At 47.0% G+C, this 26,405-nt stretch overlaps 1 protein-coding gene across 1 annotated transcript in view; it reads right to left on the bottom strand.

Annotated features, from left to right (window-relative positions):
- The window catches only part of cop1 (COP1 E3 ubiquitin ligase), a 48,996-nt gene that overhangs the window by 11,831 nt on the left and 10,760 nt on the right, over nt 1-26,405 (bottom strand). Inside the window, exons 10-18 of the mRNA XM_061244015.1 lie at nt 25,336-25,450; nt 24,439-24,574; nt 21,346-21,489; nt 17,184-17,292; nt 16,389-16,470; nt 15,946-16,062; nt 15,124-15,241; nt 13,989-14,113; nt 3,167-3,327 (exon numbers count right to left, since the gene is read on the bottom strand). Coding sequence (XP_061099999.1) covers nt 3,167-3,327; nt 13,989-14,113; nt 15,124-15,241; nt 15,946-16,062; nt 16,389-16,470; nt 17,184-17,292; nt 21,346-21,489; nt 24,439-24,574; nt 25,336-25,450 — 1,107 coding nt within the window. The remainder of the gene's footprint in view (nt 1-3,166; nt 3,328-13,988; nt 14,114-15,123; nt 15,242-15,945; nt 16,063-16,388; nt 16,471-17,183; nt 17,293-21,345; nt 21,490-24,438; nt 24,575-25,335; nt 25,451-26,405) is intronic.

The following is a 26,405-nucleotide window of genomic DNA, read 5'->3' as shown; positions in this document are numbered from 1 at the left end:
ACGAGGCCAGACCACCTCTCGGCTGGAGCCATTAGGAACAGTGGGGCCTGACCAGACACGCCAGGCCAATTATACCCCGCTGTATCCCTGTGCAAGGCACAGCTCCACACTGACCCAGTAAGCCATAAAGCAGCATACAGACACGGGCAATGGGAAGATTACGCTGTACGCTAATCGCTGACACCACTGTATGCAAATGGCTGCCATTTCTGCGCTTACGGTGCAGGAGGGGCGTCTGTGCTAGTCTTTCCTGGGAACTCCCAGCAACCCGCAAAAAAAAATGTTGTCGTCACGTTGTGTAAATGTTAGAACGCTGAGAAAAATGTTCCCGTAACATAGTGAGAACATTATGTGTCGGCTGGGCTAATATTTATATCCCATCTCGATCCAAGCGTCTTTCATGCCAACGTTAATCATCAGCTGTTCCTGGCCCCCTCTACCGTTTCATGTTCTCACATAAAGCCTAAAGACCACGTAAAAGCTGAACAAGGGAACTGGATGAATGACAGCAACTGTACAAAATACCAAACAAAGACAAAGGAAACATGTATATTCCACAGGGATATACAAGTACACAACTATACACAGGGAGCATCTGGAACATCTAAAGGCAAGCTATGAATATTGTATAATCTATATAAAACAGAAACTTAAATCTTTGCTGTCGGCCAAAAAAGAGTTAGCAGTGAGCACGCACAGTAATTAGATCCCTTGTTGTGTTTCGATGTGGCCTGAATGTGCCACAACGTAGAAAAGTTTTGTGAAACTTTTTCCAACTTTCAAACTCAAAGGTTGCATGTTTGTGTCCTTGTACAAAAGTTGCTGACACAACAAAAAGTGTTGAGCACATCATAAAACTGAATGATTTTAAGCGCAACGTAGCGCTGCAACTTCTGTGCCGCAGCAACAGGGAAGCCATTTTGCCCTGCCCGGATCACAACGAATGACAAATCGCTGCTCCCTCATGCGAGTGCAACTGTGATTACTCTCTCGTCTACGAACGTGGTGCCATTCGCAGGTAAGAAATCAAACGTTTCCGACTGAAAAACAACTTCTAAAGGCTTCCTGCGCTCAGCGGGGCCAGACGGAAAGCGGGGCGACCGTTTCAGACGGCCTGTGCCGACCACAGTCAAGCGCGATGGGGATGGATACGTCAGAGACGCGTTCGGTTCTCTTTTATGGCTAGAAACCCCCAGGCCCCAGATGTAAAGGACTCATTCAGAACGCATATAATGATGCGAAGCCCTAACCCGTCGGTGCCTGTTATCGGAATACAAATAAGCGCACAATTTTGTACTCCTGAACAGTACCGAGGTGAAAATTCATGTTCTGTAGACAGCCAGTTTCAAAATCAACTGCATATATTAATATCTGATCATTGCAATGGGGAAAAAGAACGGCACTCCAGAAAATGAGTGATGATTTATTGTATAATTCATAATGGTTTCAGAGAATGAGATCTTGACTTACAACCCGCTAAAGGGCAAAAGTTGGAGAAAGCGTAGTAGCATTGTGAGGACATCGTGTACATCAACATGCCTGACACCCTCTTTACTCTCCTGTCTCTGTACCGCAGCTTTTGGCTTTTCAGAGGGTGTGAAAGTTAAAGAAACCACAGCATTGTGAGGACATAGAAAACACTGAAATGCATGCACTTGCTTTACTTTGCAGTTCCCATCTCTACCAGAGCTTTTGGCTTTATCATGGGTGTGAAAGTTCAAGAAACCACAGCAGTGAGGACAGAGTACACTGAAATGTATGCACTCTACACTGCAGTTCCTGTGTGTACCTCAGCTTGCGGCTTTTCAGTAGATATGAAAGCAGGGAATTCTCTAAAAGGATGTATGTGAACAGCTAATCCTTTTCCCGCGGCGTGCCAAATGCTGAACTCTTGAACAGGCGGAGGTGTGCACCCCAGGACTGAAACCGCTTTTAGACCGTTTTCAAAGGGACATTTATCTGGCGCTGCCCGACATGACCTTAGCTAAGGTAGTGGTGAACCAAAAAAAAAAAATCTTAATTAAAAGAAGGGGGGACCAAGCTCGTTTTGATGAAGTATGTGAACTGGTTTCCCCGGAAACAGGACAGGCAAGAGAGCACACTCAGACCTGTGAGTCTAGACTGAATGGTCTATTCTCAAAGACCATGAGCAAGGCAACCTCAGACAGGACTGCCCAACCCCATTCCTGTAGGAGGTCTACAAGACATAACTGTTGAGTGAGGTGTGCTTTTTAGGGATTGTCGGTTCTCCAGGAACAGGGTTAGGCAGCTCTATCTTAAGCAAACACTGCCAGAATAGCAGGTGTGAAGGGAGGCCCAGGTGAGGTAAATCTGTGCTGGTAAACGGGCAACAGGTGTGTGGGTGACCTGGGTGATGTAGGTTTGGGCTGGTAAATGGGCGGAGGTTTGTGGCGGGTCCTGGTGAGGTAAGGCAGGTTTGAGCAGGTACAGTAAACGGGTACAGGTGTGGTATATTTTGGCAGGTAAAAGGGTACAGGTGAGGTATGTTTTGGCAGGTAAAAGGGTACAGGTGTGGTATGTTTTGGCAGGTAAAAGGGTACAGGTGAGGTATGTTTTGGCAGGTAAAGGGGTACAGGTGTGGTATGTTTTGGCAGGTAAAAGGGTACAGGTGTGGTATGTTTTGGCAGGTAAAGGGGTACAGGTGTGGTATGTTTTGGCAGGTAAAAGGGTACAGGTGTGGTATGTTTTGGCAGGTAAAAGGGTACAGGTGTGGTGTGTTTTGGCAGGTAAAAGGGTACAGGTGAGGTGTGTTTTGGCAGGTAAAAGGGTACAGGTGTGTGGATGGCCCAGGTGAGGTACGTTACAGCAGGTAAAGGGGTACAGGTGAGGTATGTTTTGGCAGGTAAAAGGGTACAGGTGTGTGGATAGCCCAGGTGAGGTACCTTACGGCAGGTAAACGGGTACAGGTGAGGTGTGTTTTGGCAGGTAAAAGGGTACAGGTGAGGTATGTTTTGGCAGGTAAAAGGGTACAGGTGAGGTATGTTTTGGCAGGTAAAAGGGTACAGGTGTGTGGATGACCCAGGTGAGATACGTTACAGCAGGTAAAGGGGTACAGGTGAGGTATGTTACAGCAGGTAAAGGGGTACAGGTGTGTGGATGGCTCAGGTGAGGTGTGTTAGGGCAGGTAAACAGGCACAGCTCTTACCCCGTCAGGAAGCGCCCTCCAGCACACAGCGCTGACAAACTCGTTGGTGTCGTCCTCCTTCTTGTCTTTGTCCAGCACGCTCTTCACAGTGTCGAATTTGAACGTCAGCAGCGTCTTGGACAGCCCCTTGTAGTACAGGTACAGGGAGTTGTTTTCACTTCCTGCGGGCGACAGGAACGACGCGGTTAGCACGCGAGGCTACCGCGCGTGTGGGAAGCACCTTTAGCGGAGAACACTCACCAGCTGTGAATAACATTTCAGACGCATCAAAGCTTGACAGCGCGATAAACAAGACAGTCAGCTCAAAATCAAAAATAAACTGTCCTCATTCCAATGTTTTCCCCGCTCACACAGAAATGTGTTTGTGATGTCAAAACATCACAGTTACTGAAAAGTGCAACATTCCTGCCTGGATTTGCGTTAGGTTTGTGCGAAAATGCGTGTAATACAATCAATCAAAATCAAATCCACATGTGCGTATTGTGCATATCTTGTACAATGTTAAAATTGAGTAAACACTCTTCTCTTTCTTTTTCCTTTTTTAAATGGACAGGTGGAAAATCATGGTTGAAGCATGTTTCTCTGTTTATTTGTCATAAAGTCACATTAACTGCAAAATGAGCAAATAAACTAACACAATTGTATTGATTTCTAAAATCTCGAGAGATTCTAACATTTCCTAGCCCGTGAAAGACAACCCGTAGGCTCAGCTGATTGGCCAGGGCGATCCCTACAACAGGTTGAAAAAAAAAAACAGTTTAAATGTCGGACAGGGAAGGCGAGATAACGGTCATAACGTCATAGCATATGTCTGCACGAGACACGGCCCTCTGTACAGGCCGTACAGTAAGCAAGGTCCGGCGCCTGAGCACGCTTAACTGATGGCAGCAGCGCCTCTCTCTCCCCCCCGTTCATTTCCATTCCGCGTCTCAGGGTCGCGGGGGAGATGAATGTTCCCCCCCCCGAACGCTTGGCGGCCTACCGCCAGGCCTGGCGCTGAAGACGCTATAAACCTCCCTCCCGTAATTTCCGCTATTTTTCTCCCGCCGTTCTCCGCTGCCTGTCGACGGGCGTCGCCGTTCGAGCGCCGCCCGATCCCGTTCGCTCCGCTTATTTATTCATCTCTTTCCGACCGGGAAAGCTTTCTTTGGAGAACACTCCGCGCCGGTATTCCCTTCGGGGACCGCGGCGGCTGGGAACGACGTCTCGACACCCCCGGTACGTCCTGTCAGCCGGCTCGAAAAAGAGGCGCGCTTTCTGTTACACCGCGACATGCCAGCCCCTCCGCCGCTGAACGAAGCTGTTCACGAAGCGCTGCATCGTGGGAAAAGTAGGAAATAACCTGCATTAAATTCAGAACCTTGACCCTGGAACGGGGGGGGTTCGTAATAATTTAAACTAGGCCAGGCTGCAATGGATGCATCTTTTTAAATAGAAGTAAAATTTAAGAACAAGTTTTGAAGGACATTGTTTTTAAATGGGAAACCTTTGGACTTCAGCAGTAACTCGAAATGTTATTAGATTCATAACGCTTCGAATCTCAGGTGTAAAGGATGTTGTTCAGATATGGAAAAGGAGATCATTTCAGGTATTTAGCTAATACTTTTATCCAAAGCAATTACAGTTGATTAGACTAGGGAACAATCTCGCCGGGGCCTCGCTCAAGGGCCCAACAGCCGCATGGATCGTATCGTGGCTACACTGGGGCTTGAACCACCAACCTTCCAGGCCTGAGTCACTTACCTTAGGCACTAGGCTACAGGCTGCCCCCAAGCCAGGCTACAAGCAGTTTAGTATGTGCTCAGTAACGATGATAGTGGAGTGTTGCAGTTCAAAACACTGTCTTCACACTAAGCTGAGAATCTTACTTTATCCTGTACCAATGCACAGCCCCACCGGAGTCACGTGCAGCCACCATATGCATCCAAATATGCATACGCATTGAGAGGGAGAGATTATTTTTCCGGACTGATAAAGCTAGGATGAGAATTCCCACAGGATGTCAAGGACCCCCCCTCTACTTTTTTTTTTTTTCTTCTTCCCCTTCATAAGTGTTATGGGATCTTTAATGATGTCACTCAGTTAAAAGACTCATCAAAAGCCTCCTGCAGCACAGTGTCCCACTCGGGCTGCCAGATTGTGGGTGTCAATCCAGTTCCCCATCTCCTCGCTTCGCTGGAGTTTAATGAGGAGGACAAATATTTGATTACAAGAGCAGTCAACCGAATATCCAACCAGGCAAATATCCCACGTACCCACCGCAGATCCATTACCGGGGCATGCGTTCGGATGAGCGGTAATGAACATAAAATAAAAGGGAAGAGTTACCGTACCTCCCTCATTAATATTCACGAAAGTGAGCGCAATTAGCATGCATAAAATAACAAAACGCTTCGGTGTTGCGCGCATCTCCGGCGGAAAGTGCGGGCGAACGCAGATCTTTTATCAGAGAGGCATTGTTTATAGAAAGAAACGGGGACTTTTATACAGGGGCGGGATGGTGGGGGGGAAGGTTAATTTGATTATTCATATATTCTGGGGCCAGAGTGTTTGTAAATGCAAGGCCCTGCTGAGAGGCGGATAGTCAGGTCGTGGGGGTGTACAGGTAACTGGCAGAGGCATCGGAGCTGAGGGTTTTATTCATTACATGGCCGGGGTGGGTCACAGACTCAGTAAAGAGGGGACCATGCCATCGCCAACAGTTATATTAGCAAATGATAACGTGCTATTTTAGGTTTTAGATGGAAAAATAGGGGTGGGACCTGGGGTGGTCAATCAAATTTCCGATGTAGACTGACTACAGAAGAATGTACCTTAATTATGATGTCACAATTCTGAGACAGATGGGTGGCCAATCAAATTCCAGACGGAATGACTACAGAAGAATGTCCCTTAATTATGATGTCACAATTCTGAGACAGATGGGTGGCCAATCAAATTCCAGACGGAATGACTACAAAAGAATGTCCCTACATTATGATGTGACTCTGCAGCACCACTGAGGTCAGGGGACTAGGGCATCTCTCCATGCTGGATGCTGGAACCCAAATTCCAAACACCCACAACCCTCTATGGCCGACTGCCTAAAACAGTCACAGAGCGTGACAAAGGGTCCTGAACCGCCATTACAGGACACAGCTCCGGCCGCAAGACGACCTGCCTGAAAACGGGCCCTTTATCGCAAATGTGCCACAAATTATTTATCCCGGAGATTCATGTGTTCCCGACGATGGCAACATTTCATGCAAATTGCGGGGCCTTGTTAGAGCGGCGCTAATGTTGCTTAAAAATGCACGGCCCACTTGGGAAATTAAGGCATCGCTTTTCATCTCTGCGCACTTCAGAACCATGCTATTAATTTCACTGTCATTTCAATACTTTCACACAAAAACTTCCAGCACTCCCGCGATGTGTGTGCGTGTGTGTGTGTGGGTGTGTGGGTGTGTGCATGCACAGCGCAGTCTTTGCCATTTAGACAGTGACACCATTTTTGCATAGTTTCTGTTCCAGCAAACTGAATTTGAAATTAAACAATGAATATGAGGCTAATTGCAGGCAGTCAGCTTTAATCTAAAGATATTTTCATCCATATTACCAGCAACCCGTGTAAGAATTACTGTCCTTTAATACCCAGGCCCCCATTGTAGGGGACCAAAGGTAATTGGACAAATTCAATTTTAATCTAAAATAGCCCTATTTAGCTAGTACTACCAAAATTGATGTATTTGATGGCTGCCTGAAGTCTGTGACCCACAGATATCACCAGACACTGAGCATCTTCACTGGTGATGCTCTGCCAGGCCTGAAATGCAGTCCATCTTCAGCTGTTGTTTTGGATACAACTAAATTTATTCATTTCTCAGCTTCATGATGGCCTGCTTTAGTGTTGAGAGGAATGAGAAAAGGGCTCCAAATGCAAATTCCACACCCAGCATCACTTTCTTATGTATGAACTATGAAACGATCCAATTACTTTTGCTCCATTAAAATGGAGGAATGTTATATAAAAACACTTGTTTCCCCTTTTTTTTTTTTTTTTTTTTTTTACTTTGAACGCTTCTGCAGGGAAACTACATTTCTTGTTTACATGACATCCTTTTAATATCTTGTCAGAAGTGAGTAGAATTCAGCTCATGGTTCAGAACGGTTTGGTTTTAAACAATCATTTTTAAGTGCAGAGTAATTTACGGGGTCATACGGGCAATTAAATCAAACTTGCACATACCGCTCTGCGCTCGGTGTGGGCGATAAAAATTAAGGCAGCAGATGTGTGATGTACTATATAATGCAGAAACTCAACAGCCTCCCACACACACACACACACACACACACACACACACACACACCCAAACCTCGCGCACATGCACACACACACCCAAACCTCTCACATATGCACGCACACACACACACACACCCCCAAACCTCTCACATATGCACGCACACACACACACACACACACCCCCAAACCTCTCACATATGCACACACACACACACACCCCCAAACCTCTCACATATGCACGCACACACACACACACACACACACACACACCCAAACCTCAAGCACATGCACACACACACACACACCCAAACCTCTCACATACATACACGCACACGCACACGCACACGCCCAAACCTCGCGCACATGCACACACACACCCAAACCTCTCACATATGCACGCACACATACACACACACACACACACACACACACACACACACACACACACACACACACAGCCAAACCTCTCACATATGCATGCACACACACACACACACACACACACACACACACACACACACCCAAACCTATCACATATACGCACGCACACACCACACACACAGCCAAACCTCTAGCATATGCGTGCGCACACACAGCCAAACCGCTCGCATATGCATGCACACACACACACACACCCCAAACCTCTTGCATATGTGCGCACACACACACACACACACACACACACACACACACGCATACATACACACTCCTACATCCCAGCTGCCTATTACACCACCCAAACCCCACTCCTACATCCCAGCTGCCCATTACCCCACCCAAATCCCACTCCTACATCCCAGCTGCCTATTACACCACCCAACTCCCACTCCTACATCCCAGCTGCCCATTACACCACCCAACTCCCACTCCTACATCCCAGCTGCCCATTACCCCACCCAAATCCCACTCCTACATCCCAGCTGCCTATTACACCACCCAACTCCCACTCCTACATCCCAGCTGCCCATTACACCACCCAAACCCCACTCCTACATCCCAGCTGCCTATTACACCACCCAAACCCCACTCCTACCTCCCAGCTGCCTATTACACCACCCAAACCCCACTCCTACATCCCAGCTGCCTATTAAACCACCCAAATCCCACTCCTACATCCCAGCTGCCCATTACACCACCCAAACCCCACTCCTACATCCCAGCTGCCCATTACACCACCCAAACCCCACACCTACATCCCAGCTGCCTATTACACCACCCAAACCCCACTCCTACATCCCAGCTGCCTATTACACCACCCAAACCCCACTCCTACATCCCAGCTGCCCATTACACCACCCAAACCCCACTCCTACATCCCAGCTGCCTATTACACCACCCAAACCCCACTTCTACATCCCAGCTGCCTATTACACCACCCAAACCCCACTCCTACATCCCAGCTGTCTATTACACCACCCAAACCCCACTCCTACATCCCAGCTGCCCATTAAACCACCGAAATCCCACTCCTACATCCCAGCTGCCCATTACACCACCCAAACCCCACTCCTACCTCCCAGCTGCCTATTACACCACCCAAACCCCACTCCTACATCCCAGCTGCCTATTAAACCACCCAAACCCCACTCCTACATCCCAGCTGCCTATTACACCACCCAAACCCCACTCCTACATCCCAGCTGCCCATTACACCACCCAAACCCCACTCCTACATCCCAGCTGCCCTTTACACCACCCAAACCCCACTTCTACATCCCAGCTGCCTATTACACCACCCAAACCCCACTCCTACATCCCAGCTGTCTATTACACCACCCAAACCCCACTCCTACATCCCAGCTGCCCATTAAACCACCGAAATCCCACTCCTACATCCCAGCTGCCCATTACACCACCCAAACCCCACTCCTACCTCCCAGCTGCCTATTACACCACCCAAACCCCACTCCTACATCCCAGCTGCCCATTACACCACCCAAACCCCACTCCTACATCCCAGCTGCCCTTTACACCACCCAAACCCCACACCTACATCCCAGCTGCCTATTACACCACCCAAACCCCACTCCTACATCCCAGCTGCCTATTACACCACCCAAACCCCACTCCTACATCCCAGCTGCCCATTACACCACCCAAACCCCACTCCTACAGCCCAGCTGCCCATTACACCACCCAAACCCCACTCCTACATCCCAGCTGCCCATCACACCACCCAAACCCCACTCCTACATCCCAGCTGCTTATTACACCACCCAAACCCCACTCCTACATCCCAGCTGCCCATTACACCACCCAAACCCCACTCCTACATCCCAGCTGCCCATCACACCACCCAAACCCCACTCCTACATCCCAGCTGCCCATTACACCACCCAAACCCCACTCCTACATCCCAGCTGCCTATTACACCACCCAAACCCCACTCCTACATCCCAGCTGCTAGCACAACTGCGCCCAATATTTCAGGCATAAATCCCCACCCCACAGTGCTCAGCCTGTTGGAGTTATGTGGTCATTGTCAGGGCTGAAGTAAACCTGTTCTCCGTTTAAAGTGAAAGGAAAAACCTGGCCAGCTTGGCTGAACCTGAGTGACTGTTGAAGGGCTCTGTTTGGAGGCCAAGAGTACTGGGTGAATACTACACTCCTCTGCACAGCCACACTCTAAAATCATAGGCAAATAAACATTTGACTTCAATAAGCGATGCAAATAATGTACGGCTAATAAAAATGACCTCTGAGAACGGCCAAGCACAACGGTCTTCTAGGGCAATGTGCTTCAGAAATGAGTTAATGGATTAGTTGAGGATGCATGTGCAAGTGTGTGTGTGTGTGTGCGTGTGTGGGTGCGTGTGCGCGCGAGTGTGTGAGTACGTACATGTGTGTGTGTGCGTCTTTACATGAATGCGTGTACATGGTGGGCAGTACGTTGGTCTCCAGCGTTTGTCTCATAGCTGGGAAATACAGTCGTCCAGCAGTTAGGACAGGACGGCTCAGTAAATGATCTCTTAGCTGCCTGCTGATCAAAGCACTTTGCGCCCTGCGGCTTTGAGACGGGAGCGGACGCAGGGCGGTAGCAGTCTGCTTATTTTAATAACTCACTCCCATTAAAGCGGCCCGATCGTTCCGGGACACTCCGAGGATCACTTCGGAAGATCAATGGCGGGTTAATTACAGCGTAACTTATGGCCGCTGTGGACCTGCTTCTGTCCAGGGTCCGGCCGGGAACAGCGGCTTCTGTTGGTGCGCACAGCTCGACAGTGAGGACAGCTGTCCTGTGCAGTATACACACACTCACACACTCACACACTCACACACTCACACACTCACACACTCACACACTCACACTCACACACACACACACACACAAAACATGACCACTATCTGTGCAGTGCACACACACACACACACACACACACACACACACACACACACAAACAATGACCGAAATCTGTGCAGCACACACACAAAACATGACAGCTATCCATGCAGCATACACACACACAAAAAAACACACAACATGACCATCGTCAGTGCGGGATACATGCAACATGACCGCCATCTACAGACCACCCAACTCCGTTATCTGTACATCATCCTAAAAAAACACAAGGCATAGCATCCCTTTAAGGACAGTGAGAAATTGCTGCAACCCTTTTGAAACCCTGTGAAATTAACATTAACTGGCACTTGTTCCTACAAACCGAAACTCAAAACAACAGGGTCCACGTCAGAGGCTGGACCCAGGACATGAACTGACTGTCACACTACAGCCTGGCACAGCTCTGTGACTAAGACCCAGTGGATCTTCACAGCTCAAAATCGGACATCCTTTCATCTTTTTCTGATAAGATGCGATGGATGTGTGACTCAGTTTCAGCCTGTTTCAGTCAAACCGGAAGGTAACGCACATATCTTCTGAAACGGCGCTGACAGAAATGTCATAGTGTATTTTTTTTTCTTCAGATTTTCACACGCGCGTTATGAAAAGAAACAACGCAAAACTGCAAACACATCCCTCCGTATCATTGTCTAGCTCGTATTCCTGGTCAGTGTCGCGGTGAAGCTGGAGCCTATCCCAGCATGCATCGGGCGAGAGACAGGATTACACCCCGGACAGGTTGCCAATCCATCACAGGCAAACACACATTTAGAAAATTAGCTTGTAGCATAGTGGCTAAGGTAATTTGATCCCCGGTGTAGCCACAATAAGATCTGCACAGCCGTTGGGCCCTTGAGTAAGGCCCTTAACCCTGCATTGCTCCAGGGGAGGATTGTCTCCTGCTTAGTCGAATCAACTGTATGTCGCTCTGGATAAGAGCATCTGCAAAATGCCATTAATGCAATGTAATGTAATGTTCACAGAAATTCAGAGTTTCATGCCGTGTGCGCTGATGTCCATTAGCACCAGATGACTCCTGAGCAAACAGTGGGGACATTCTCCAAGCTGAACATTGGACAGCTCCATTTTCACACCTTGGTACACCATAGCTTGCCTTTCACTACCTGCCTGAGAGTCAGGCACCTGTATTTCCTGGCTGGAGGGGGTTAAGATGGGTCATAACATTTCATAATAAAAGCCCCATCAAGCCAATAAGTGGATAGGGAGACCAGGGGAGTTATTTTTGCTTGTATTGTAACCGAAGAATGAGCATTAAAAGAACTCTTGATAACGGATTAGGACCAAGCTTTAGAGGAATCACAAACATTTACCAGCAATAATGTTTATATTGAAATTTAACAACTTTCTATTATTCCACACACTTGATATTTTCTCCCCTTCCTCCTCTGCAAGCAGCTGTAAAGTGAGGTATTAAATTAAGTGGCAATCTTCAGCGTTATTGCCATTAGCGTCAGCGCGATGTGATTAAGAGATTCGGCTCGCAACCTGGACGCAGAAACGACTCCCAGGTGGTGAATAAGGTTTTTTACCCTGAACCGGTTCAGTAAAAAAAAAAAAACATTCAGCGACATGACTGGTAATACTCATTTTTATGAGGGTCTTATACCCAGCGAAATAATCGATAAATGTCCTCAGTGACAAACAGTCAAATAGGTCTCACCCCGCATATAATCACATTATATGAAGGCAAGGCCTGAAAAGAATTGTAATTTTCTCCCAAGAAGACGTCTTTGCCAGAGCCATGATTATCCTGCAACGACAGAATAAGAGGATAAACTCATCTGCGCCTCTGGATTGGGCTCATCTCCTTCACTCAGGTTTCAAATGCGATTTAATAAACGGCTGTGTTCATTCACATACACATACTCACACACAGACAGCCAATCCCAATCACAGGCGCACACACACACAGACACACACAGGCGCGCACACAAACGGATGCACAAGGGCGAACACGCAGACAGTCAATCCCAATCACAGGCGCACACACGCACACACACAGACACGCACACAAACAGATGCACAAGGGCGAACACGCAGACAGGACACACACACACACAGCCTCCAGGCTACACTCTTTCAGGAGCAGCAGCCCCACAGCGAAACGCACGGGATTAAACACACACTTCTGTCTGACACAGCGCCGTCGTGTCATCGCCCTGCTGCTTGCCCACCTGCTGCTCTGAGTGAGGCCTATGTGGGGCGGCCTGCAGCGTAGCGGCTAAGGTACATGAGTAGGACCCGCAAGGTCGGTGATTCGATCCCCGGTATAGGTCCACACAGCCCAAGCCGTTGGGCCCAAGGCCCTTAACCCTGCAGTGCTCCAGGGGAGGATTGTCTCCTGCTTAGTCTAATCAACCGTACGTCACTCTGAATAAGAGCATCTGCCAAATGCCATTAATGTATGCCATTTATGATCATGAATTTCATATATTTTTCCAAAAATTTGGAATGAGGAATTTTTAACTGTGCTTTAGTCCAATCACATCAACAACCCCCAAAACACATGGGACCCCAGAAATAAGGCCCGGTTCCTCACATCACACATGCAGTCAGCCAGCTGAGCTGCACTGCTACTGCAGAACCTGCATGTCACAGGCACTGAATCAGTCTGTAGTGCGTAGGCACATGAGAACCAGTGGACCGACGCCCCTCCTCCCTGTGCAATGCCCTGGCCAATCAAGCTCTGGCCTGCGGGACTCTTATCACTGCACAAAAAACTAAAGTTAGATAAGCAACACACGAGCCCAGTCTCAGCTCGGTGTTTCTTTATAGACCTTCAGTTAGAATGAAGAGCGGGTTTTTACTTCATTACCTACCAATTTACCACTGATGCACGTTTACTTTATCATGACTACAATTAGTGTTTGAATGCTGCGTATAACTAAAAAAAAATATATATATATGAAAGAAAAAAAAAAAGGTTAGGCTAAGTATAGCACCAGTCTATTAAAGGAGTAGTCATTTTTGGTGGATGGGACAGTGTGTTTTTGGTGTTTTTAATATATAATTTCACGTTTACTTATTATTACTTATAATTATTCCGCTGCAGTACTGCATACTGATTGTATCAACTAAAGGATTTAGTTTTTTGACAAAAAGCATGAAGAAGATTTGACCACAAAAAAATAAATAAATTGCCAGTACATTCACGGCAAAAGCTGAGAAGACCCACTCACCACATGCTACATAGTCTCCGTTGGAGGCCAGGCCCACAAAGTTCTTCTCGTTGATGTGGCCTTTAAAGGAACGCAGGCAGTGAGGCTTGTTAACGTTCCACAGCTTGAGCTGGCTGTCCGTGGAGCTGCAGAGAGAGAGGGAGAGGGAGGGAGGGAGGGAGAGGGAGAGGGAGAGGGAGAGAGACCGGAGCCTGGTTCATACAGTACTCCTCCAGCACAGCGTATGCCTGCTGTACACTGCAGGATTTCCACTCAAGGTTCTGCGGTTTCTCCGAAAATCCAGAGAAAATGCCCGGTCTTTGTGTGAGCGCAACGTGCACCGACGGTCATTTAATGCAAGGCAGTCTGGGACATAATCGCAGCTCCTAAGAACAGAAAAGAAGACTGGAAGATATTAAGAAACTTGAGAATATGAAAGGTTTTTAGGTGTGGCTGGTTTCGTGGGCGACCTTCTCTGACCATACCCCGTGACTGCATGTGTGAGTCACGAAAGAGAATCACAGAAAGAGCCATTAAATACAAGAGACTCCCCACTGTTACGATATTGAAAGTCTATTGCCATGGTAATGCTACGGTTCCCGAACACCAGGTCCGTGGACCGGCGCTGGTCCCAAGCAATTACAGTTAACCAGAATTAAATACATCACGTTGTTGACATTACAATGTGTGGTGGGGTCCCCTGAGACTTTTCAGAATCGCTGGCCCACAAGATTTTTGGGAATCACTGGTGTGTATACAAGGCTGTGGGGCCCGGTTCCCTCATGAAGACTCAGAACCCAATCTGTGAGCAAACTGCTACTGCTGGCTACAGTTTCTTTACTTGTACATTTGAATAGATTAAACTTTATTTATGTAGCACCTTTCCAGAGCAAGTGTCAAAAGGTACTTCACCGATCATTAAAAACAATGAACAAGCCTATTAGGACACTCGCAATACAACAACAAACTAAACAATGACATCACTGAACTGCCTGCCTGTACAAAAAAAAAGGTTTTTTAAGCTGTGTCTAAAGCAGTCCATAGTGTTTAACGATCTAATGTCCAAGGGGAGACTATTCCAAAGCCGAGGAGCAAGAGGCAAGAAGCTGAATCACCTCTGGATTTTAAATCTGCCCCAAAGGGTGTAGAAACTTACGCAGAAACGATCTCCTCGCCGTTGACGAACTTAGCGTAGGAGACTGCCTTCCTGTGGCCCTTGAACACCATGATCGGCTGCTTGATGTTGCGGAGGTCGTAGTAGTGAACACAGTGATCTGTACCATAGAGAAAAAAGGATGTGATCGCATCTCCAGCACGTTTCTGACAAATAACGACGCCGAATTTTACAATCTGTCGCTTGTCAAAAGTGACATACGACTACTAACGACATTAACAGAAGGATATCGTATTATCGTTCTTGGAGAAAAAAATAAAAAAGAAAACATTTCAGGGAAAAAAATAGTTTTAAATAAAATTATTAGATGGGTATGGGACTAACAGATTGTAAAGTGACGATTATGAAGTGTCGGGGAGAACCTTGGATTCAAATTGAAGTACTTAATTACATTTAATTGAATTACACTTCATTTAATTAGTGAAGTACATTCAGGTGTGCAGCAGAACTTCACCAAGCCAGATCAAACACACTGAATGCAAGGTCTGAATCAGATTTCATATACTGTATTGAGAACCATCTGAAAAGGACCCATTTTTGCAGTGATATTTTAATGATATTTCGGCTCTATAATCATGAAGTACATGGATTACAGCAAACAGAACAAGATATGAACAAGGTGACTGGTGAATTTTCTGGCCTTGTGGGAATTAAAATACCCCATGGCCTTGTGGGCTATGAAATACCAATCGCCATCTCTATTGATTTGTGGTCAGTAATCAACGGCCTCTGTGATCGGTGGAGCTCCAGTCATCCCTAAAATAGAAACCTCCATCCACGGAGTAGGGCTCGAATAAGGCCTACCTGCACAGCCGAAGGCGAGATGATACCTCGACGTTGGGCTGAATTTAACACAACACACATTCGCCTTGGCCTCGATGCTGGCTACCGAATTGTCCAGGTTGGTAGACCACAGCTTCACTGAGAAAGAGAACCAAAAACAAGCATTTAATTGTGAGTATTTAAGACACCGAACCTCCAACTTCAACCATTTCAAGTGCAATGAAACGAGAGGTAAAAATACCAACATTTTTACCTATAACACTGAGTGAGCATATCCTGATAGGAATGAGGGCACGGTTGGTTAAGGAGCAGAGGTGGAAAATCCATGTACAAACTCCAGGCCAGGAGGTAGAACTAATTAGTTAAATTAGCTGGCTAGTTAAAGTTCACGGGCAGAAGAAACACAGGGCAGGACTTCTACTTTCTGACCCCGCCCCATCTCGTTTTTCAAGGTGTATGCTTACCTTTAGCGTCATCGGAGCCAGAGGCTAAAAGTTTCGGATCCATCAGGTTGAAATCCACACTCCAGCACCGTTTCTCGTGCTCCTGAAGGATAGCAGACACACATCACTTCATCTCTACTAAAGCTAAATACTAAAGCTTCCAGGGAAAAACAAAAAATCACACAGAGAGGGGAAGATAATCCAGAGCTCAAAAGCACATTACAAGACTGGATACATCTGCACCAATGCTAAAACAGTGCTAGGATTCAGTAACAACATGGCTGCCATTTACTGGTAGGATCATCAGGCTTTCTGCCTCTTTCTTTGACTGGGGAAGAGACCGTTACGGAACATAAAGAGCAGGGATAACAAAATGGAGATAAGGAGGGCCTGACATCACCGTACTGGCAGATGATGGACAGGAGCTGCACCAATCACACAAAACGCTGCTACACAATAGAAAAACACCAACAGTGATTGGTGGACACTAGGCTTACTTCTAAATGAAAGCCACAAGGAGCCACCAATCACCAACCGTGTTGTTCCAGCTATGCGTCCCTATAATACAAACTCTGTCCTCTCACTCCCAGAAAGGTGACATTAAAACTACCCCCCGCCATTTTGTCATCCCTGAAAAAAGCCGCACGAGCACGCGAGCAGAAACACAATGCCCAGGGCTTCTCGGCAGGGAAGGGTCGCCCAGGAAACGGGACAAATAAAGCGCTTAGCATTTCGCCGGTGACAGCTTGGGGAGCGTCCCCGGTAAGACTCCCACGGGGAAGGGGAAACGCAAAGGGGCGAGGCGGGTCGCGTTACCTGGTAGACCTTTGACCTCTGCCCCGTGAAGCCGTCCCAGAGGATGACCGTGCCCTCGTAGTCGCTGCTTGCCAGAAGGTTCTTGTGGTAGCTACTCCAGCTGATACAGCTACGGGGTAAACACAGGTGCACACACTCGCACTCAAAACGCCTGCTTAGCATACAAACTGTTCAACAGTTCATTAGCAGCCTCTGCCCCAGACCTGCACTGCCTACTAAACAAGACGAGGACAAATAATATTTATCAAACCTGAGGGAAGAAACTTCAACAAAGGCCAAAATAATAAAGGAAGGTGAAAAGGCTGAAAAGTGGGTTTCCCTCGTTATTAAGATGCAAATGAAGCTTGTTGAATTCAATAGCTGTAAAGTTATGCATAACATAACTCTTTTCATAAACTCTATTTATACAGCATAGCTTTTTTCTGGTTTAAAAAGCAACCTAGTTGAAGGATACAACAGTTACCTACAAAAACATTTTATCAATCAAAGGCAGATGGCAACCTAGAAATACTGCACGAAGCTGTAAAAAAACCATACATTTGTATACCGAATATTCCGCACAATGTCAGCAATTACGACATGCTCGGTTAGGAGAATAACATAACAAACAAACATGCACCTGTCCGGAGACGTGATGCTGGGGACGTATTACCCGGCTGCATTCATCAGAAGCACCACCGCCGCGTCTCAGCACTAGGGCTGTAATGGCCCTTTCATACTGAAGAGCCGTACTGAGCACACTTTGCGTCTGGTCATTCGCTACGCGGGCGGTGGACAGAAAGTAAAAATCTATGCAAATTCGAGGAACTCTAATCCCTGGTTTCTCTGCAGGCTGGGATGGATGTTCTGGCACTGGGCCAGTTCCCTGGATGAACCAGGAGAAGCGGAGGCAGTATTGCAGTTCTCCGGCCCAGAGAAAACTCTCGGGCTGGCCTCATGTCCGCCTGCTTTCTGGACCGGGGTCTGGCCGTCACGTGCGGGGGCTTTTTTCCTCAACAAGATTAAAACGAGGACACGGGTCCAAATGCAGATGGAGCTTTTGACTTTCCCCATTTTCTTATTACCTTCCATTTTCGTTCCTGTCATTTTTCAAACCCGTAATAGAATTATTCAAAAGCAATCCTGCATTCATTTAAAATAAATGATTAAAGTGGAAAATGAAATGCAAGTCCTCCTCCTTCACGAGAGAAGCTAGGATGAAGTTTATTTTAGCGGCGTGCAGAAGCAGCACTGCCTGCCACCGGAATTTCTTATTGGCTGCTTTTTGAGAGGAGCGCAAGGGTGTGTGGGTGACGCACCCCTATGCCCACTCATAAGAGAAACCGGCTGCAGCCAGTTCGGGCCTGGTAGTACAGAAGCTTCTGAAAGCAGGGTGCGAACATTAGATTGACTAATCTGTGATTCACATCAGTCCATTCGCTGGGCCACTCTCAACGGGGCGTGCTCCTTCTCGAAGGCTCACAGGGATGAGCCGTAGGCCGCACCGCTGACCGGCTACCGCCAGGGGCGTGAGGCAGGGGGAGGCCAGGAGGGAGGTCGGTTTGAGTCGGCCTGACTTCCGCCAGTTCCTCCTTCCTGCTGCACTGGCTCCTGCAGGCTACCAAGCTGCCACTCAGAGACATACGTCCCACTTCTGAGTAACATTCCTGCGGTTTGGTGTTGCTCGCGGGTTTCATTTGAGCACATGCGGTTAAGGCCGAAGCGATCTTTCTGTTGGAGTCAGTGTGCAGCAGGGACATGATTCACTGCTGCCGACTCTAAACTGGTTGAGGAAAAAAGTAGAGGCACGACTGTTTTTATAGCCACAAGTGGCTAACATGGAGTTAGCTTGCTATAACGCATAACACAGCCAAACAACCATCCGATTATACAAATTTATTTTAATCCTACCCAGTGGTCAGAGAAAAATAACACTGCCTTAAGTAACATCCGTCTGCATGCCAAAAATATGCTGCCGACAGCGTGCTGACGTAAACTGAAATTAGCTACCTTCATGACTCAGACCACTTAAGATGCATTTTACTGCGTTTCATTGAAAGCTTTTTTCCTCCTCCTCATAATATTATTTCTGAAAAATCTATTAGGAACTAAGAATGGCTATTTTGTTTAAATTTCTAATAATTGCAGCCTGTGTCATTTGTTACTACAGATTTAAAAAACATGTGATCAAGTGTTTATTGTGAAATGGCAAAGACTGGGTTTAGGGAGGAGCAGAGGGACTATCAGGCTCAGAGTAATGTCTTTCTGCTATTGCAGTCTGTTCCAATTTTATAATTGTTCATAAAATGGCATAAAATAGGTTTTTGTCCCTAGAAAATAGTACATTAGTTCAGCATATTTGGCTTAAGAAAAGCACTTTTTAAGAAAAAAAAAAAATACAAATCTATTATTATTACGCTCCGTAATTAGCTTGCTTCAGTGCGTTATTGAATTATGCTACATTTATAGCAGAAGATTTATGTCCAAGACAGGGCTTCATTTTTAAAATGGTCCGGATGATTAAGAAATTGTGTATCGCTTTCAAAAACCCGGACCCCCTTTAATTTTTCACATTTAGCCGAGTCGTCAGAGTCGTGCGGGGAACAGCGAGGTGGGCCCTGCACCCTGTGCTTAATGGAGCGCTACGCCGCTACGTCCTGATGCAGCGACACAGGCAGAAGGCATTACCAGACATATTAAGTCTGTGTTTGCAGGAGGTTAGCCTCAAATCCTCAAATGCTCATATCACTTCCAATCATCTAAGTTACAAACACCGTGCATCGGTGAAAAGACACAGAAAAGATTAGGTGAAACAAACACAAATTAAAAACTCTGTTGAAATGTGGTACGCTATGCTACAACACTTCCGGCAAGCGGGTTTGTTGCATGTAACGACATAAATCATCATCAATGTCAGAAATGAGAAACTCATACACCCATAGAGTATGGCGCATACAGTTATGCACACATGACATGGGAATGTAAAAAAACTGAAGAAACACCGTGTTTGTCGGAACCAGCTGTGAATGTCCCTCACACAAGCTATCCCCCTGACAGAAAAGCGAGCTGACAGGCAGTCGAGGAAATGTTCCACACATAAAAAAGATGGAGGAAATCACTGGGTTAGTGCGGCGTGAAGTGCGATGATATGAGCGGGGCTCGGGGGGAGAGGTGGACAGATTAGCCCGGCCCTCGAGGGGCTCCGGGCTCATAACTCAGTCCTGTCCGCCGATTCCGACAGCGCTTCAACTGTCCGTATCTAGCTACGGGCAGCGGGCCAGCGGGGCGCCACGTCGGACACCAATCACCCAGCTTTTCGCACAAGACCGGCCCGGGCAGGACGGACACGTCCGGCGACGGTGAAAACAGCTTTTACGTCTCGTCTTCCCGGTCGGCCGTTAATAAAGTTTGTAAACTCCGCCCTGCCGCTCTGATTTAACGGGCGCGGTGGCGAGCGGCTAAGTGTCACCGCCGCTTTTCACGTTTAGCCAGAGTCCGCTCAGCGGCGTAATTTAAAACGCAATTCCGTTTCCTCTATAAAAACGTCACGGAAGTCTTCTCGCTCGCTTCTTCTGGTTTTTACGCCACGGCGTCTGCTTCGAGCGGAAGATCAGCTGATCCTCAAGCTGCGCTCCGATTGGCTAAAAGGCTGAGAGGGGTCTCGGCTGACCAATACCGGACAGAGAAATTGGGAGAGGAGGCGTGTATACACTGCGGTCAACCTGCAGCAGCACACCTGGGGGATTTCATGTGCCAACCACCCATGGCTAATATCTGGTACAGTGTGCCCAGGCCCTGAAACAGTTTAAGCAGCTGAAACACACAGGAATAGAAAGGGGATTTAGCGGTGTTGTCGTAAAAACTACAAACAGGCTCGGACAGAGTCTAGGTCACGCCAAGCTGCATATTAAACTGAGGCGGAACAATGCCAACATAAATAAAAAATAAAAACACGACTGCATTTTACTTCCCTTGAACTTACTGAACTGCACGTCTGCTGGAAAGGAGCCAGTGCATCTGCCGGCGTGAGCGGTGAGGTGAATAAGCCTCGCTACCCTCGCTATCTCCTGGCGTAAATCACAGATCAGTCTAATGTTCCCCACCCTGCTTCCAGAAGCTTCCGTACCGCTAGACTGCCAACAGGCCGAGAGGGGGGGGGTAGGGGTGGGAGGAGGCGGCGTACCTGATTTTGGAGTTGCAGGTCATCTCGTTGATGGGGTAGTGGATGTCAACGGCGTCCTGGATCACCGTTCCGTACTCGAACACTTTAATTTTCTTGGTGACGCCGGCGATGGCGAAGTAATCACAGTCGCGGTCAAATTCAATACTGCGGGAGGAGGAAACACGGAGGGCGGGGGGGGGGGTGTCAAACGCCGAAGCTCCAGGCCCATCTCCCACTCTGCTGCCTTTTCCCATTACCATTCGAATACGAGCGGCTTCGACGCTCACGCCCGCTCATGAATATTTTCGCCCGCCGAACGCGGCAAAGCGATACATCTCCGCGCGCGCGAGGCTGCTGATTATAGCTCTGCCGCGCGAGGGGAGCCCAGTCCCATCTGAAATAACATTGTTGCAGATTACGGCAGACGAAAAGAGAGAGAGAAAAAATGAAAAGAAAGAAACATTCAGATTGCGAAGACCTTCGCGGTTATAATGACTGTGGCGGTGGTCCTGCGGAAGACAGATTTCCGCCAGGACTCAGGAATAAGTGTATATCCACTGATGTATGCTGCTTTGAAAAATAATGTTTTCTGAGGGGGGGGGGGGGGGGGGCCATCAATCTTTCTCCAAGAGTCTGTCTGCATTTAGAGCAGGCTCTTTGAGGGATATTTTTTTTTTTAAAGCCCTGCGTTTTGAAGAACGCTACGCAAATTCTGACATGCCTACGGTTACGTTTGACACGCTGTTCAGCGTCTTTATCTTCTGGGAGCGGTGAGTAATTGAATGTACCGATCCCCTGTGATGCAAGTCCTGAGCCAGTTCCATCTTTACAGAAGCTTGGACATTAACCTTCTCGACTAGGGGATCCGGAGAGGCAGAGCGGAGCCAGGGGTTTCTTTCGCACGCGCGCCAGTCGACGTCCCTAAGAGCTGGGCCTATTACCACCGCAGCAAATTAGTCACAACATCGTGAAACTGCAAGCCTTCACTCTGGGTTAATATCCTATGTCTGGAAAGTCGGCTGCAAGATCTATATCCAAGTGGCACAGCCAATTACGTTCATGCAAGGAGAAAGTCTCCGAGATGCATAGCAATTAAATAAGATGTTTGTGCTTTGACAATTAGTCATTAACAAAAAAGTTTGCAACTATGATCAAAAATAATTCCCACTACTTGCATTTCATGGTAATTTTTAACCACTCTAAAATTTTCTAGTAAGTTCCTAAAAGAAATTGTGGAAATATTCCCTCAGGTATGTACAAGCAACTTGTTGTATATTTATGATCGCTGAATGTCAATCCGATCCTCCTTCCAATGCACTGCATATTCTTTCAGACCACAAAACAACCGTGGCTCGAAAATTGCCCAGGCTCCAGTGAGTCCTGCATTTAAGAAATCGATCGCGTTAAGCACCGGCTTCACACCTCGAACCGAACTCTGACCGCCGTTCCATTCCGACAACGCCTAAACGCTCAGGGCAAGACAAACGCAAACAATAATGGATTCTCAGCAGGCCGGCTTGGAGAGACTAGAGGGAGCCTTTAGCTCTGCGAAGCCCTTATGTGTTTATCACTCTCTCTCTCTTCATTTACAACCTTCATTCAACTCTGCTTGTTTTAAGTGCGTCTCGTCCGGTTGGAACTGCAGCGATACGGGCAGAGTCCCGCTACTTGCCCCCCTGTTCCGCACAGGTATAACATTCTCTCGCCCGAATCCTTCAGCTTCAAGGGCTTCCGGAAAGAACAGATAAAGGCCAACGGAAAAAGGTCCCGTTCTCGGACGGAACGAACAACGACATTAAAAATCCCATCAAGCCTCAAAATTCAATTTCCATAATCAGTGTTCCCGGCCTCATTGTCACAAGTTTGAGGCTTTTATCACGGGCAGTAAAATATGTATCCAGCATGGATTTCCCAGAATGCAGCTCACCGGAGAGGCTCATGAATAGTAATAATCGTAGTGCTAAGTGCAAAGCAATTACCAGCGTCGAGGCAAGACATATCAGAGCATTCAAAAACACAACAAAGACGCAGGCAACCTCAAAGGCAGCAGGGAAACAAAGCCAAACAACAGCGAGGACAAAAAAGAGAGAGAAAATAATTCAAGTGCGAAAATGGAGACTGTCAAACAGCTATTCCTGCTGAGCTGTACCATTCACCTCCAACGCCTCTCGATACAGACCAGCGACTTCTGACTGGGAAATCATCCACGGAATAAGACACAAACGCAACCGGCTTTGCGAAATTTAATCAGTCTCCAAAGAATTCTGGGGAGATTTTCTATCATGTAACTGCTTGAGTTTGGAGGATTGCTTGCTTTTAAAAGTCTGGAAGTGCGGCCGTATGTGTCAGGGAAGGATATTAAGGTCATATCCCAGCGGTTCTGACTCTCGCTCATAAGTATTACAGAAAAGACATATTCCAAAGTTTAAAATAAAAAGCCGGCACCGCCAGAGATCTGTAAATGACGAACAAAGCTTCTCAGCCACTTCAGAACGTCTGCGAAAAGCAATAAACTTCCCCGAGTGCTTCTATTCTTAAGCCGCGGATATTAAGGACGGCTGAAGACAACTTCTACCCTCCGTCGGAAAGATGAGGCGAGGAGGAGAGTTTGGCTGTGCTGTTGTACAAGACTACCACCTTCTGGCCAATCTAAGATGGAAATGAATGCACCGATTGCATACTGGATACAGATTACATACTGAATTGTGACAAGTATGCACACACGCAAGCGCACGTACACACAAGAAAACATGCAAACGCACACAGCACGAACACAACACAAACACAGCACAAACACAGCACGAACACAGCACGAACACAGCACGAACACAGCACGAACACAGCACGAACACAGCACGAACACAGCACAAACACAGCACAAACACAGCACAAACACAGCACAAACACAGCACAAACAAAACACAGCACAAACACAGCACAAACACAGCACAAACACAGCACAAACACAGCACAAACACAGCACAAACAAAACACAACACAAACACAACACAAACACAACACAAACACAACACAAACACAAACACAGCACGAACACAACACAAACACAACACAAACACAACACAAACACAACACAAACACAACACAAACATATACCTGGACACAATACTGGAGCCATTGTAGAGGTCACTAGCGTAGGAGAGGGTTGCCAGGGGCCGCACAGAGTTGTATCGTGTGAACTTTGACAGGCACTCCATAAAATCATCCAGCTGGTTCACAGTCCTACCCTCATCTGTGGAAAAACAAAAACAACACAACAAAGACAGTAAGTCTCCAGTTTACACACCCCAATGGTCAAAACCCCATCGCTTCTATTCCACGGTAATGTCAGTTTTCACATACTCAACCCTGATCGAATTTAGGGTAGACACAGAGCTCAAGGCATCAAGTCTATATAGTTATAATCACCTAACATGCACCCATGTAAAATTTCTCACTGGTTAGTTAAAAGAACTGCCATAGCAAAGTACAAGGAGAACATCATTTTCTTGCCAGATATCTGCAGCCCTATGTATATCCTGTGTGAATTGTTTCGTCACTCCAAGCAGTTCTTTAACAGAGAAATGTGCTTCTTACAAAGGAGTTAGCTTAATTGTTGGAATTAAGCTAACTCCAAATTGCAGGAGAGTTGTTGCTTGTGAGGAATTGCTTTCTAGGTCATGTGATAGAAGACTCTTGGGATGTTCATGAACAGGCTTGAGAGTACAAAGCACTCTATACTTTGGGCAAAATGACTAGTCTTTATAGGTTGGATGAACTGTGTTTGCCATGAAGAATTCTTAAGCTTTTGAGTATTCGTCTAAAGAGTCGCACAGTGGGGTTTCAGAATACTGGCAGCTGAGTACTGAGAGATGAAAGTTTTGGCTACCTCTAAGCTGAAAGTTATCTACTTGTTGCTGTTCACCATCTTGTGCCGTTTAAAAGTTGAAACTGGTGCTGGCTCACAGAATACACAATGGACACAATAGACAATAGAGTAAAGTTTGGTTTCACCTGTAATTCGCGACATCCTGTTGGAGAAGTAGCACTGCTCCAGGTCCTCGAAATGAGCCGTAAGCCTCTTCCGCCGCGAAGCAAGCGTGCTGTTGTACCACGTCTGCCTCTTTCCCTGTCAGAGGAAGCCATTTCATCCAGAATTACCCCGTTTCTTCATAGCTTATGTATTCTATATGCACGCGTTCTCTGGTAAACTTCAGCAGTTACAGTTATGTATTCTATGGTAAACCTCATTAGTTAGTTATGCATTCTGTGGTAAAATTCTGCAGTTACAGTTATGTATTCTATGGTAAACCTCATTAGTTAGTCATGTATTCTATGGTAAAATTCAGCAGTTACAGTTATGTATTCTATGGTAAACTTCAGCAGTTACAGTTATGTATTCTACGGTAAACTTCAGATGTATCCATTAAGAAGTTACATAATGATTCCTGTCTGTTTGGTGTTAGGGGGCGGGGGGTGCAATTCTGGACCTGGAGGGCCAGTGTGTATGCAAGTGTTTGTTTTCAGTAATTACCCAGGCTAAATGACCAAAATGAGATAATTGGCTGTATACACAAACACAGATTCACTACTCAAAGCCACAAAGCCACGTACAATAGATCACAGCTGTGAGACGACCACGCTATTCACTGTCCACCGTGTGGCCCCACATGGGAAGCAACATACGAAAGAATTTAGAGGACAAGGCGCAGAACTAAAACACCTCGGTGTAAAAACCAGAATGGAAACACTGAATTACGTTCAGAAGACAGAGATATTTCGATTTGACCAGGAGACGGTTAACATTTCGGCCCGACGGTTTTCATCAGAACAACAAGTCGTGCAATCACCTGCGATATGCGGGCGGTCTGTCTGTGAAGAGGACATCTGAGCCAGCTATCTGGATGAAAGCCCGTGAAAGTAAACCCATCCAGGCGGCAGAAAATGTAAACCCAGAGTGCCACTCCGGTTCCTATCATTTTGGTAATGACACCCTTTTCACGAGGCGTCGATAAACGCCGTACGCCGAATATAAGATTAGAATTTGCCTGCAGAAGAGCGCTTCCCTTCAGCCGAGGACCCCA

Source organism: Conger conger, chromosome 5 (assembly GCF_963514075.1).
Source record: "Conger conger chromosome 5, fConCon1.1, whole genome shotgun sequence".
Taxonomy (NCBI): domain Eukaryota; kingdom Metazoa; phylum Chordata; class Actinopteri; order Anguilliformes; family Congridae; genus Conger; species Conger conger.
This window is presented reverse-complemented; position numbering and strand designations above follow the sequence as displayed.